The sequence below is a fragment of the Hermetia illucens genome, chromosome 1 (genome assembly GCF_905115235.1).
Source record: "Hermetia illucens chromosome 1, iHerIll2.2.curated.20191125, whole genome shotgun sequence".
Lineage (NCBI taxonomy): Eukaryota > Metazoa > Arthropoda > Insecta > Diptera > Stratiomyidae > Hermetia > Hermetia illucens.
Window position 1 is genome coordinate 60,168,685 of NC_051849.1, and position 16,293 is coordinate 60,184,977.

The 16,293-nt window shown below is 38.3% G+C and overlaps 1 protein-coding gene across 3 annotated transcripts in view; it reads right to left on the reverse strand.

The window, feature by feature from the left end:
• Window positions 1-1,129: 1,129 nt before the first annotated feature.
• LOC119656007 (cAMP-dependent protein kinase type II regulatory subunit) overlaps window positions 1,130-16,293 on the reverse strand; it is a 265,746-nt gene continuing 250,582 nt past the window's right edge. For all 3 annotated transcript variants that reach the window (XM_038062278.1, XM_038062253.1, XM_038062285.1), the window contains one exon: window positions 1,130-14,028. In XM_038062278.1, coding sequence (XP_037918206.1) covers window positions 13,898-14,028 — 131 coding nt within the window. In that variant the 3' untranslated portion in view covers window positions 1,130-13,897. The remainder of the gene's footprint in view (window positions 14,029-16,293) is intronic.

The following is a 16,293-nucleotide window of genomic DNA, read 5'->3' on the forward strand; positions in this document are numbered from 1 at the left end:
TGCGCCCAAAATGCCCTTTTTCTTCGTTTCAATAGAGCAGGGAATTATGCAGAAAAATTAACCGAGTTTGTAAAAAATAAGCGAAATCCATACGTTTATCAGAGGAACGTAAGGTCCAAAGTGGAGTCCAACGGGGTTGCATCTTATCACTGATATTATTTCTTCTTGTTATCGGTGACATTCTTTAAGCTGTCTTGGTCGGAGGACGTGGAGAAGTTCAATGGATGATGACATCTCCCCAAATAGCTCGACTATGCTGTCGACACCTCTCTCTTACCATGTCTTGGACCTTGGCCAAATGACTCTGAATGCAAAGAAAGAGTGACAAATAGAGTTGGACTGAAGATCAAAACTAACAAAACCAAGGTTCTCCCTCTAAAGGGCCATCGCTCTCTCCCTATCTGCATTAATGCATAGAGCATTGAAGTCGTAGGAGGCTTGGTTTTAGGCACCGAACTTATGTTGCTCTACACGTTGAGGTGTTTTGGCTGATTTATCTAAAATCTGGAAATTCAACACCAACCGTCTGTATTGATATATGGGAGTAGCACTTGGAAACTGACTACCACTGTCATTAGAAAGCTCCAAGCGTTCGCAAACATCTGTCTGCAACATATCATCGGAGTACGCCTGATACTATAACAAATGATAGGTTGGCAGACAGGCCTGTCACCCGCAGGCAATGTGATCGAAAGTTGGAAGTGACAGTGGATAGGTTACACATTACTTTGCTCTGCTGGCTACGCCATACGGTGTAACCCAAGATGGTTGATGGGTGGGTTGCCCCAAGAGCACTTAGCGCAGAATAGGAGAGAAGGCATGCGGGCGTCTCCGGAAGTCCTGGAAGGAGTTGAAAAGCATTTCAGCAAGTCGCGAGCGATTGCGTGTAGGTGTGGTTGACGCGCTAAAGCATCATCGAGGAGTGAATAGCAATTATGTATATCAGATTCGGCGTGCTTTTGCCAATTGAACAATTGGGGTTCGGGAGAATTGTGTATTCTTAAAATTGAGTTGCCAGGTTTAAAAAAACAACCCCCCCCCCCCCCCCGCCCATGTTATAATAAAAGCTAATTAAAATCATAGATGTAAATAGTTTGGGACAAGGAACTAGATATGATTTAAACACTCATTTATCGCAATCAATTGCACAATAATTTTTCCCGTTTATTTTTTTTTTCAGCTGTTCACTTTTATAATTATTACAATAATCTTATTCCCAAAATTATGGTTTATTCTCCGCAGTTTTTGTCTGCATCAAGTCATTCACTTATCAGTGTCGTGGATGTTTAAAATTAATATGAAAACATAATTTTATTTCAAAAGTTATGAATTTTGTCACCAAACAACTTAATACTTTCGAAAAATGCACGTTTGTCGTAGCATCTATTCCTAAATTGGATTATTTATCTCGCTGTGTCGACGTGCTTATGTATTCATTAATTAGCTTTGCAATGCGATATTTTCTCCTTTCTGCATAGCGAGAAAATGGCCAGCATTTTCAGTTAATAGTATTTATTCGTTCTAATAACATTTAATATTTCATTTAGCGTTTTTTATTTGTTCTGTTTCATATGTAGGAGGCTGGTTCCTACAAGGAAGGTTTAGTAGTATCTTCATGTGTTCCGCTTTTTTAAACAAATTGGAAATTTTCTATCAAAGTCAATTATGTTTATCTAAGTGTTGCAGGCGGATTCATGCTGCAACGAGGTTTTACATTTCAAACTTGTTTATCTCTTGCTCGAAATTCCACGATTATTAATTACATCAAATTAAATTCATGTTTTGTATTTGAAAATTCATTTTTCTGGTGTAAAGACTGAAAACTTTTGGTTCCTTCTTCTTATGCAATATGTATGTGTGGTGTATTGAGTGTTTGTAGTTTTTGTTAGAGGGATTTTTTTAAGTAGAGATATGATTTTATCTATGAACGCAATAGTTTACTAATAGGATATCTTCACTTAAGTGATAATTAAGCTCTTTTCAAGGGTTTTGTTAAAATTATTTAACCAGCAGAAGGAATCAGGGATCCATTAAATTTTCTCACGCATCTGTTGTTCCTATAAAGCTGAACTGCATTCTTTTGTTAACTTTCCCTTCTGGAATTGTCTCAGTTTGATAAATACAATTGCATAATATTTGTCTGATATTTTTCAATTTGATTGTCATATTCTAAGAAAGTTGGCAGCTAAATAATTTTAACGTAAATACAAATAAGTTTTAACCTTAAAGGTTGCACAATAGAACAGAAGACAAATGGTTGAAAACGTATTCATTTCGATGTTGCAATTATCTGCGCCTTCGGTAGTGCAGATCCTGCATTTGAAATTAATTCTGGCAAAAGCAAGTTACAAATACAATTTGTTAAAGATTATAAAGATTAGAAAAAAATTAAAATTACATTATTTTTCCAATAATAGTCCCAAGTTCTCATTTATTCGAAAGAATTTATTCCTAGCTATCATGTAGCTGTAAAGATACTTATTACGAGTGCATTAATGCAATAATAATATGATGCCACAACAAAGTAGCAATAGACTGTTATTTTGCTATTGTTTAACATTCTTATTCGTATGTTTAAAACGTTCTTAGTCGATAACAGAATTTATAGCAACTTTTATTTTAATTGGAAATAGAGGATATCTACGGTAGCAGCTTGTTTAGGTATTGCTAAGTGTGTTCAAAAATTGCTCTTTACCAGGTTCAATTCTCTCAATAAGGAAAACGTCTGTTATTAGTCTTTAGTTTCCTTGAAAATAATTGTATCTATAATAGCAACTTAACTATGGAAATGATATAATTCAATATAAAATATTTATAAACTGTAAATGCGGTAACTATAAACATTCAGTTCGTTTCTATATATCTTTGTATAAAAAAGTATATTCCGGAGGTGCCAATTTTTCAGTACAACTGTCAAACCACCATTGAAATAATGTGTAGACGACATCGGCTTGTCGCGACTGCGGATCATTATGAGCGAGGAAGAAACATAAAGTCGAGCCAGCGGCCAATACAATTCTTGGAGTCACTAATTTCGACAAATGGTTTACCCACCTAGTTCTGAAATGATAATATCCGAATGAAGGTACGTAAGAGGAAACGTCTGTAAGAATGCCAAATGCGAAACAAAGAAAGCAACCACTTTTACTCTAGTAGTTCACTGCAAAAAGCTTTACTAAACACTTGACACTCAGAATGGCGGAAAAGATCTGTATCAACTTGCAAATAACTGATACAAGCGCAACCAGGAAGTCGATTACTCTTGCTATCATATTTTAGTGACAAGGATCTAGTCTACGTACCTTACCGAAGAATTTAATCATCCACTACTAATGCATGTATTGCCGACGTTTTGCAACAATTCCGCCTATTAGCACCATCGTTGGTGGGGAGGTGACCAAGCGAATGAAACTGGAGAAAGCAATAGGACTGGAGGACATTCCGAGTGAGCGCTGGACAGTGAAGAACTGCAATCCAATATTCTGGCTCAATGAAATTTTTCATTACACTGTTGAGAAGGGTAGAACACTATCACTACACAATATAACCGTTTCAAAATGGGAAAAGTCAGTTCGGCTTAACTTTCAAATTATTATCCAATTTGGTTATTATACCATGTTGCGAAGATTTTAGCAAGTATATTTGTGACATTCATCGAAATTACAGTCAAATACAGATTTGTCAAGAATTGTAGAAATTCTGATATGCTACGCCGTCCTTATGGAAAAACAGCGTGGGAAATATCGCCCTCCAAAATTACCTGGTACACAATGTGGCATCTAATGTTAGAGGAACTGCTCTGGTAGGTTAAATTGCTACACGTTAACACCGTCTGATATCTCCGCTGATGTTCACCAGGCAAGTTCAGCTTTCTGCACTACACAAGTGATGTTTTCCTAGCGACCTACAACGCGTCCAAGAGGCACAGCCAGAAAGTAAGGTACGGAGGCTTTCACAGCCGCAAGGACTGATTTTTCAACATGTTTATGGCACTGACGTATTGACTGGAACCTTCTTTTCAAAACAAGACTAACTCGTGGTTATTATGTTGAAAAGTTTTGACTCCCATCTCTTGCAAAAAATGTCGATCTAATCTTCCCCCAAGTGCGAAATCCTCGCCGTCATCCGATAACTCGTTTTGAAAGGGAAAACTCCATTTCGTCCAGTAAAACGAAACTGTACAAGTCAAGCCAAGAGTTCAAAAATGGCCGTACTTCCGTGCATGACGATCAGTAGACCGGAAGACCTTCAATTGCAACCAACAAACTGATGATCACAGGTAATTTTCTGTGACGTTTCTTCAAATTTCCAGATCATGACTGTACGAAACCCCAACTGAAACCCTTGGATATTCGAAACTGCCTGCAAGGTGGGCCCCAAAACTGCTGATAGAAAAACAGAATTTGAATCGAGTGCATACCTCCAAAGAGATTTCGGAGCGCTACAAACTCGAAGGTAATGATTTTGTCTATTACGGTGTTACTGAAACCAAAAAACAGTCTCAACAGTAACGTGACACCTTTTTACTCTCCGTAAAAAGCAATAATTTTGAATCAATATCTGGCTTAAAAGAGGACCATCATTGGAAAGTGCGATTCAGAGGAAAGGCGGGGGGCAGGGAGCATGCTGACAAAGAGAGTTTGCATGTTGCACGATAATGCCAGATCTTGCACGACCAACGCGACGAAGCAGGATACGTTACGATGGGACGTTTTGAACCATATCCTCCATTCTCTAACCTAACGTCTTCTGTTTGTCAATGGACAAAAAGATGAAGGACGAGTTGAAGAAATGTAGGAAGAAACTCGATCGATATCACGTCATCCTCATCGTTCAGAAATTGTCTTTGATTTTATGGTCTTGTCATCCACGTTGATAAAAATTCACTAGTTCAGAGTGGTTTAAATATCCAAACTGATTAAAAACGACCCAAAGCCCATTGGGACATTAATACATGTCATGCGGTCCATTTCCCGATGGGCTGAAAAGTGAATTCTACATGATAATCAGCAACGATCAGCTTAGTGGTTAAATTGCGACAAGTGCCTCATTTTCCATTTTCAATTGCTTGGTAGTCCGCTGCCCATATAATCTATTACAATCCCCTAAATTCAGCAGAAATCACCACGACAAAGGTATACTCCTCGCAAATCGACCAAATGTATCACCAATAGTCAACAAAAAAGGATCAATCTCTTTCCATGACATTGTCCCCTTGCATGTGACGCATCAGAATTTGCAAAATTGAACGATCTGAACTATGAAATTCTGCTTCATCCCCATTCTCGTCTTTCAAGACTACATCTTCATTAGAATGCAAGATTTCTACAGTACAGGAAGGAAATAATGATGATTTGCAGGTTCATAGCAGGGAATGCACCCCGAAAATGCTGCACCGGATATACACTGCAATAGTAATGTCAATGATCCCTATAGGGCAGTAAACTGGGCAGACAGAACTCAACACAAAAGACAAAAAGTTACACAAACTTCAAAGACCGGTTTGCCTGTCTATCAGTAAGGCAATGAGGAAAGGCCCAAAGACATTCCTAGACCTCCTTTTGGGATTGATTCCTCTCCATCTGCACATACAAATTCAGGCAAAGAATGTGATCTCCAGAAAATCAATAAGGTGTGGATACTTTGGGTTAGAGACGAATCGGAGTCCTTCTATGTTCATGGGTTCATGGTTATGACGCTCAAAAACCAAGCTAGGGGAACTGTACTAGTCAATTCTACCAAGGATAAAAGAATCCAGGGTGCGATATGAGCCCAAGCGCTCGGAGGATTATTTAAACTTCGCCAAGATGAGCCTTCCTATCATAATAGTAATACTCACTGGCCACTTTAGGCTAAATTGCCCCCTAGGGATATCTACGGGGACTGCTTGCAGATTCTGTAAGGAGAGTGATGAAACACATGTTCTAGGATAGTGCAAATATATTTAACCACGTTCAGTAAATTGAGTGAGTTTGGCAGGCAAAAATTACAGATATTAACTACATAAAACACTGAAAGGGAGATCTATTAACATATTATATCTATGCTGCAACGATTAATTTGGCCCGTTGACATTGACATGGCAGACCCACGGAGGCAGCTTCCACTAAGTTTCTTAATCGGTGACCTATGTAGTTCGAATGTGCAGGGGATTTTTTCTTAGCAAAACCGACCCTACGAAGAAGCAGTAAATACAAGTAGTTTCTCAATGCTCTGTACGCTCTAAAAATTTAGATTGGAATCGCGGTGTTCATGGTTGAGATTTGGTGGTGGAGAAATACATGCTATTACTGTCTGCAATAAGTTGACTATGTGTCTACAAATTCGAGGTTCAAATGAGCTTAGATTCTAACAGTGAGATTCCGAGCCCTCCATCCCTTATAGAGAGCCTCAGCAGCTCTTCATTGGTTGGCGCTCACCTTCGTCTAAGAAAATGATGCCGACCTGTTGGAACCTCGTTTTTAGGGTTAAGCACACATTCTACGAATATAAAAAATTTCGATAGCTAAGAGTTGGTTAATTATAATGGATATTGGGGATTCCGCGATTACGTAGTTATGAGAGGTTGGCTATACAGGGGTAGTGAGCTCAGGTTACCTTTAAGACTTATGCGTGACACCAATTGGATTGCTGTTTGCTTTTTCAAAGAGTCATAGTTGCATAAACTAGTGGTGGTGCTTAGGCCTTCATGATATCCTCGTTTCTTCCCAGATACATCTGGTTTGCGCAGAGGTGTTGTTCTACTAGCTGCATGGCTAGTTGTCATTCCTTGTTAAGATGGAACTATGTCAAGGGCAGTCTAGTCTTCAACCACCTTTAACAACAAAACCCGGTCATGAGAATTTTTGGACCTGAGGTGGGTAAATGCGTACAGGGCTATCGCGATTTGCATGGAGCGTTGGCCTATAGGGGACTCATATACCCTACAATTCATATTGTCCATCTCGCGAAGAGGGATAGGAGGAGGGAGAGCCCCTCAAGCACTTCTTCTGCGATTATTCAGCCCTATCTAGAGTCAGACTGCGGATACTATGTAAACAATTCTTTAGAAACCCTCAAAGGGATCTCTGTTTGTAGATTGGAGAGCTGCCATCCTTCGGGAATGCTTCCGGCTGTTTTGAAGATCTGGTCTTCAGATTTTATGGCATTAGAGCTGCGCACCAATTGAACTCCTCGGAATGGACCTACCTCCCTATCTCAGACGGATTATGACACATGGTGAAAATGTTCTGTTGCGCATGGTTTCATTTCGGCAAATATTCAATACCGTAGCTACTATTTAAAAACCCTATGTTTTTACAATTCAGGAGGTGTCGTTGTCAATTTTAAATGAAAAGTAGATCGACGGATAGAGGCCAGTAGACAAATCATTAAGTAGACGAACGAAAGGCCAAAAGTGTACATTGTTAAGTACGAATTCCTCAAGATGCCGTATTGAGGCCTCTTTTCTGGAACGTAACGGAGATGGCGGTGCTGCGGAGGAGATAACGATTATTAGTTTTGCGGATGGCGATGGTTTTAATCGGGTAGCAAAATGAAAACGCAGGTAAAACCATTATATTCGCAGAAATCGGCAGCGATTCCGCGTAGGTATTGTCGACGCGCTATACCACCCGGAGGCGCTTATGGCTATCATATAAATCGTGGTTACGAATGGTGAAACGGATCTTGGCTGAAACGACGGTGTTTTATCATCAGCGGAAGCAGCAATACTGTTAATGACCGAGTTGGTCCCGAAGTCGGTCATTGAGAGTCTCGCAATCGATTCGGAATGTAAATATGGACATCATGGTCTAAACTAGAGCCTTCCCAGCAGAGTAGTACTTCTCAATTGCTTGGCGTGGATAGGGGCTGAAAGGACGTTGAGTGCAGGTGTAGCAGCTAATTCTGTCAATAGACGACGAGATGACTCGTAATGAATAGGTCATACATCAACAAATGACGATACTTCTATTACTAGGAATCACATGATTTTTTTCCACCTTTAAAGGCATTGAAAAGCGAATCGCTTAAAGGCCGTGTCAATTTTTTTTTGTACTAGATAAAATATAGAACCAACAACTCTAGTCCCGAGCAAACAAATTCATTTTTTTCCAAGTTTTTCAAGACTGTCACTTCTCTTATATTTACATTAATAAAAGTTCAATCTAATTGCGATTAGCTAAAATTTGAACTTGTAAGAGTACAAACACCTAAATGGATAAAAACAAGGCAATAAATAATATTAACTGGCCAACCTGTTACTCATTTTGAAGGTTACAACTACGGTTAGTCGCGGATTCGAAAAAAAAAGAAAAATGGGAAAAAACTGGACGCTCAGCGCTTTGGATGTGAAATGGATCAGTGCTACATATCTAACATATTTAGGACCACACTATTGGAATGTGTCCGTATTCGAGAAAACAAACCGTTTTCTTTTTAAGTTCTACCCAGACTACGCAGAAACATGAACAACTAGATAAAGATGCAATATTAGTCTGCTGAGGAATATAGCAAAGTAATTGGAAAATACTGGGAAGGCATCTTTAGCGGTTAAGAAGATTCAACATCGATATTACAGAGAAATTTACAAGTATCCTGGTTCAAAAAATACTTCCTGAATAAGTGAATAATACTCGATGTGTGATGCTAGAAGTTTTATGGTTTTGGCAGTATTTCTTGCGAATGGGAAGACAATAATAGAACCTGTTCCATGCAATTTCTGTAATTTAATTCTATTAATATTGGAAGAACTTTCAATTGAGCTGATTGAGGAGATGTGAAGACAGTTGACTAGAAGAATTTTAAAGTTTGATCTGAACGGCGAGTGAGACATATAAGCTAGCATAAAAATGGAGGTTGGGAATCCAGCGGCTATGGAGCGTTCACAGAGTCGGGATGTGTAATATGTAAGCGCAAATTTTACAGAAACAATAGTTGCGTCGGATAAATGAAGTGCCTACACACTCATATGGGTACTAAATTTGCAAAGACTGGTGCGAGAATGAGCGAACCCTGGACGAGATAATCAAGGTCATCGAGAAGCGACGAAAATATACAGAATGCACCTCAGTCAGTTAGAGGGTAAGTGCCTTAAATATTGCTAAAAGTTCTCTATAAGGCAATAATGCCGAAAGACTTGTGTATTCGCCCCTGCAAAATACAGCGGGTTCAAGATTTAAAGCCGTAGTTGTCGCCGAAAGGCTTAACTTCGCTCATCAAAGGGTTGATCTATTTCCGTCCTTCACTAACTTTTTGTTTTCGGATGTGGCATATTTTCACCTTAAAGCCCATCGAATCTAAAACACAAACATGAAAGACTATTATAGTCACTGTTTGGGCAGTGATGTTGGCATGCTTTTCGCTGGCAAAGCAACACAGTAACGCCTTTTTCGCAGTTTTCCAAACTTTTGTTGGTTTTAATCGAAACACGTGGTTTCAGCAGGATGGAGTAAAATCTGACACCTTGAACGGGTCTTTACCGGATGGGGGCCTGGAGACAAAATCATGCTCCAAAATTGCACAATCAAACTAATTTTGTTAGACTTCTTTTTTATTTTCGGACCCAGGAGATCACTCTCTTCCACCCGCTATCGATGGGCTTTCAGCCGGTTGCTCTTGAACTTCTTACCGAAAATTGATATCCAGATAAGACCACAAATTGAGCCATGGGATTTTTTGAGGGGTTATCTTGAATTAAAGAAATGTAGGAACAATTCCGTCTCTCGGGATCTATTAGAACAAAATATCAGAGAAGAAACGGCAGCGTTCACGGAGAACATTGTGCTGAGTTCAGAAATTTGTTTGTCGTTTAGAACTGTGTCAATAAAATAACGGGGAATATTTAAACATTATTTTTAAGTCGTTTGTTGTAGAATTGCGATGTGTTAGTCCTCGATATTATCTCTAAAACTGATTTATTCGAAGGAAGTTGCTGACATAGACTTAAGGGCTTGGTTGCCTAAGTATTACTTGAACAATGTGCACTGCCTCCATTGTTAATAGCATTTATACTAAATTTAACCTCCCTTCATTTAGATGTAAGAAGGGGAGCAGTTAACGACGTCCCATTGGCGCATGAAAAAGCATTTCCTTGGTATACATCAAATGACTGATGACTGCCAATTATAAGGTTTGCAGGTTTGTATTTGAAAAGACATACTCTGTCATTATCGCTAAAAAAAGAAGGGTGGTCGACAAATGGCGAAGGGTCTTTTGGGATTACAGATCTAATAACCTTCCTCGATGAATCGGGCTCAGCAGTGTTCTCGGACAACCCGATTATGGAACTGGCACGACCTCTCGGAAAAATTACGACTAAATTGCAGGCGGAGACATATTTTGCACAATTCGTACCTGTTCCGGCAACAACATATATATCAAGTCTATTGGTGTGCAGTTACTGCTGAAACTTGGTCGACTGAACGAAGGATTGTGTATATTGGTCATGTCGCTGTGTCGATGATTCCTATATGGTTTTCTTCTTTATATGTACCTATGTGACAAGTCATAAACCGTTGTACAGTTGCCAGTATGTCTCTATTGTAAGTATTCTTCAATTCGCCTTAACAAATTGTAATTCAAGAAACATGTTAATATGTTAACTACAAGTGAACGTTTTACTTTACGCTTGATTAGCTTGTTATAACACATGCAGTCATGGACGCGCAACCACGTAGTCGATACCATACCAATACTTGTAAAGGATGCGCAGAAATGCATTATGTACATGTGTGGAATCAGAACGACGCACTGCCACAATGATTATCTTCCATCCGAGAAAACTGCGTTGAGGTGGAGTAAATCCAGTTTCTAGGCAGTACGGAATGTGACTGCGTATAATACGAAGCAATTAACTGGTTGCTTGGCTATGCGCGGGCAAATATGTTATGTAGAATGAGTTCTGCGCGTGTGGTTCACGTATTTGTGTGTCCTTGACGCGTAGATAGTTTTCTTTTGTATACGATTAAGGAACGGCGTTCATGTGCGATGCTTTTCTTTCACCATACAAATCCAAATATTGGGTCGGGATCTCTCTATGTTATCTTCTTGGGCCATTTGTTGTCAACTCTGTTTTAAAATGTGAAGTTGCAAGGACTCAGCTAACCAACTGAGGAAATTTGAATTCCTGCCGGCAGGCGAAAGTCTTTGCGAAAGAAGCAGAGGCCTCTATTTTTTATTGTCCCTTAAAAAATAGAACGTAATTCTGTTGGGGCTTTTAGAGGAGATTCCTCTCAAACTATCACATAGGAAAAATTGGGATAGTGGAAGAGGACGAGACGGCTTTGAACTTTATATGCAGTTGCCTGGCTTCCTCAGAAATCAGGCGAAAATGTCCCGGTAAAGTTTCCTTCAACGAAGAATCTGTGTACTCTTTGCCTCTGGTAGATGTTCGCAGATTGGCAAAAGGGTGTAAACGAATAGGCCATTTTAGGGGATAATGGGCTTAACAAATGCCTGAATATTTGGAGCTGCGGCTCCCCCACCAAGCTAAACTCAACTGTCAAAAATTCCTAAGAACTGTAATGTAATTTAAAAATGCATTATTTAAACACTATTTTTTATTTTCGAGAAGACTTTTGTGACATCATGTATATCGTTTTGGGTGAAAGTTTTATTTAAGATAAACACTGCGAAAATTGATATTTTTCTGAGCCGCTCTAATGAGGAGACCGATTGGGGTCGACGACGATGCTTTATGCACAGTGGTCATGCCCTAAGAAGTCTCGAAAAAGAACAAAATCGAACAATACAATTCAGTTGGATATCCTTTGTTAGCTACACTTTTCTTTATTGAAACAGATACCGTATTTCGGGAATCAGTTGTTCCCTTCTTCAGTGTGTTGCTCCTTCTGGCACCAAACTTTCTCCAAAAATGGCGAATTTGATGAATTGGATTTTAGAGTTTTAATAGCTATATAAAGGGCCGTTTCCGGGTTGAGTAGTGACTATTTATAGACTAGATCAAATTTCGATGGGCATAAAGAGACACGAGAATTTATAAAGGGATTAACGGTTTATAGTTGATGGAGATCTTGCTTTTTGATGCGAGCCAATTGTGAAATGTTTCTGGGTAGTAAGCGGAATGAAACTGATTTTTTAAAAGTGAGTAAACAAAAGAGGATTTTAATCACAAAGTATGCACCAATATTACCTGAAAACGTATGTTCCTGAACAGATAATTTACACCCCAAAGCTGAGATGCACTGGCGATACTCTGCGAACTTCACTTCAGATTAGATTATGTTTTGTTTTTTTAAATTGCTGTAAAATTATTTCTTAGCCATACCGTATCTTCTTTTATGAGTTGCTTGTATATTGAATGGTGTCGAAAACGATGAAGTATGAAATTTAGAAAGGGAAACGCTCCGTTCGGCTAATTTACAACTGTTTGATGTCAAAAAGAACTTACAAGACTCCATTTGGGAAGTAGAACATCACAAGCAATAGATAGCAAAATCGAATAATTGTACCGTTATGATCCGGAGACCAGAATTACGTCCTGATCACTCTCATGTTCTTCTATGCCGATCGTAAGTCAGATAATTGCTGACTGGTTTATCTTTCTGGATATACAAAAATATTACTCAAAGCCCCACTTTTCCCAAGGAAAACAGGATCGGAACAGCTTTTAGTTTTCATTTCGTTACGTGTGGCGCTTTGTGACCAGGCATAGGTGCATATGACTTACAGTCAAATGGTTCCGATTCGGGACATTAACTAACGAAAAACATCACCTGGTTATCCCGGGCTTTAGGTGCTAATCTTCGGGTAATATAATCTTCTACAATAAGTAATTTCTGTTAACTTTTTCTGAGGAATTATATCAATTTAAGTTTGTTAATTCCGACGATCCTACTAATTCCCCTTTCTTACAGTAGAAAATTTTATACATCTTCAATTTTTCAACGATTACTACATTGTAATAATAGGATTACTTTCAAAGGAACGAAATTTCTGCAGTTGGCTTGAAAATCGTATTATCGTTGAAAATCCACGCTATCAATCGCATTAAATTCGACTTAAAAGACACAAAATTTACATTAGATTGCACTCGTATTGCCATATCAAATAATTGCTATGCATTTGTTAAATTTTGCCGCGATAAAATCTACATTGATTTCAGTTTCCACATACTATTTATTCGACTTCTCTCTTTCCAACAAACGAATTTTTTTACACATAGTTTTACATAACAATTTTATCATTTACAATATTTGATTTTTACTAATTTAATTGGAAGAAAAGCTAAATGCATAAATGAAGAAAAACAACTAATAATTACAAAATATTACAATCAAATTACATTTCACTCTCATTTCATATTAAAATTTTAGATTTGTTTTTAAATATTTGACTTTGAGCCCTTTTCTCTACCTGTGTGATTGTTACGCTTTTACTTAAAGTGGTTCTATATTCATACTTGACTTAAATAACTTTCATTTTAAATTATTATCAAATAGCTGACTCAAACGCAAAACAGGGATAGTAATAAATATAGTTTCCTTTGTATTTATAATGTGTTCTCTTGTTTTAAACAATGTTTACCCACTTTCTTCTTAGACTCTCTTCTCACTGTGACTTTTTATTACTTCACTTAATTCATAGTTTACATTAAATAATTTACTTAGCTTGTATGTGTTTGTTTGATTTTTTACTGTTAATTTATGCGTGTGTAGAACATTTGATTTGTGTTTCATTTTTTGCTCTTTATTCATGATATTTCTGTTATCTATATTTACTTAAACATGGCATCGATTTATTTTTATTTTTTATCTTTTATTCTGTGTAAATTATTCTCCTCTAATTGTTTTTGTGTGTTGGTTTTTGTGTTTTGTTGCGTATAATTTACATTATTTATTTCTTTAAAATGATTTTTCCCTTTTGTTTTGTAAAAACGCACTTCTTATCAGACTTTTTATCGGATGTCAGTAATGTTGTTTTTGCTGCCGAAGATCTTAACCAATTGCGATTCATAGTCGTCAATATTTCGTTTCATGATCTCCATACATGGTCCCAGCAAGCGCTCGAAAGCTTCAACGTCGAGACCTAAAATCGATAGTGAAATGATTAAAAGTTGAACATTGTAATTAATTATCACTTGAAAATTTCCCAGAAAATTCTTTGTTTTATTGGTCTGCATAGTTGTTTTAGCATTTTCAGCAGTTTCCCAAATTTTGAAAATGTATGAAAAGATGTGCCTTGAAGCCAAATTAAAAAAAAAAAACATAACCAATTAGAAGCGTGATTGTTATTATTCGTGAAAACATTGATAATTTTCGTGCAACATGCAAACAACGAAGGTAGTTATTTTTCTCGCCCACACACAAGTTGGTTAATAAAAAAGGATATTTAGCACTTACCTTACGATATGGTTAAGAAATGAATTGCAGCTTAAAACTACCTTGGGTCCCTGGTGAAAGTAGGTGAGGACAATTCGACACACAATTTAGCTTCACTCATAAAAGAGATGAGCCTTAGACAGCGAAGAAAATGTTTTTTTTTCCATTTTCGTTTGGTACATCAGTTTCTCTGCATTTTTTTATCTAAGATTTTGTGGGGCTAATGTGTTATTTATAAATCAAAAGAGGATGTGATATTCTAATATTTAATTAATTAAAGGACAAAAGGAGTGAATATGCAAATTTTCTGATATAGAAATTTGAGCACAAAGAGTAGACACTCTTACTTTAGAATACGGAAATTGTCAATTCATAACAACATAACTTCAAAGCTAGAGACTTCAGTAATCCGGATAATTCTTCAAGCGCTACACAGCTTTTTCTTGTGCCTTTATAAACAGCCCAACCTATACAAATAAGAGCAGAATAGTGGTAATTAAAACCCTGGAAAAAACACAGTTTCCGCTCAAGGTGAGTCCCCGTACAGAAAAACTGAAACTCAATTTGTTCGTTTGAGTAAATCTGTATAACTAAAATAAGAAATTCAAAACCGTTACTGTTTTTGCTTTACTAAATTTTGTTTACCGCAGATTTGAGTATTTAGGCGAATACCTATCGTCCTCTCCAGTGCTTGGGTTTGAATGGTGGGAACAGTAAAACGCAAATCGACTATATTCTCATAAGACGCCACCGTCACTGATTGCAAAGCCGTTCCCTATGAGACCATCGCACCTCAACATCGGCCATTGACTACCCTCCTGTGAATTAAGCCACCGATAAAACAACGTGAGGAACGCACTGGCCCGCCGCGCATTAAATGGTGGCGATTTCGTGAGAAGAAAGGAGAAATGATTTCACTCACACGATTACCGACCATTACGAATGTGGAAAAATCGTCGACCCAAATGAAAGACACAATCCACAAAGCGGCCTCTGCAACCCTCGCGGCCACTAAGCCGGGTAAGCGGTAAATCAACCGAGATACTTGGCTTTGGAATGATGATGTTTAAATGAAGGTCCGTGGAAAGAAACGCCTCTACCAAAAATTTCTCGACGATAAAACGCTGGCCAATTTGCAAATTTATAAGAATGACAACCGGGAAGCAAAGAAAGCAGTCGCTGCCACCCGAGTGGATCATTACAAAAATTTTTACGATAAACTGGACACTCGGGATGGCGAAAGATATCTATATCGGCTTGAAAAAGGCCGTAACAAACGCACACAGGATGTCGAACACTTCTGTTGCGTTAATGATAAGAACGGTACTTTGCTTACCAACCGTCGAGTCGCAACGGATAGATGGCGAGAATACTTCGAGCAGATGTCAACGAAAGAATTCGCTCATCCTCCACTTCCACATTTGGAGCAGTTCCACTTGTCAGCGCAACTGAAGTCGATAAGGCAATAAAACGAATAAAATTCGGGAAAGCCACAGGATCTGACGACATCGCATCTGAGCTCTGGAAAGCGAAACTACTGACGCAATACACGCTGCGCGGTTACTCATGGAGAAATATCGTGAGAAGCATCTCTGGATGTAGAAAAAAACGCGTGTGCCACATGCACTTATCTGGTATGCTTTACGACAACACCTAGTGCCACAAGAACTCGTGCGCTGGGTTCAATTGCTCTACCACGATCCGAAAAGTAAAGCTCGAAGTATGGCGCGTGTATCAAAACCGCTTCGTGTCTCTGTTGCTGTTCATCACCACTCCTCTTTGTTCTTGTTATGGACACCGTCACACGGGACATCCAGCGTCCAGCGCCCTACACACTGCTTTATGCAAATTATGTTTTCCTAGCATCTGATAGCAAAAATGATCTCGAGCACCTTATCCAAAAATGGAATGATCGCCTCATGTAACACGGTCTCAGATTGAATCTAAGCAAAACTGAATTTTTGACGACCGA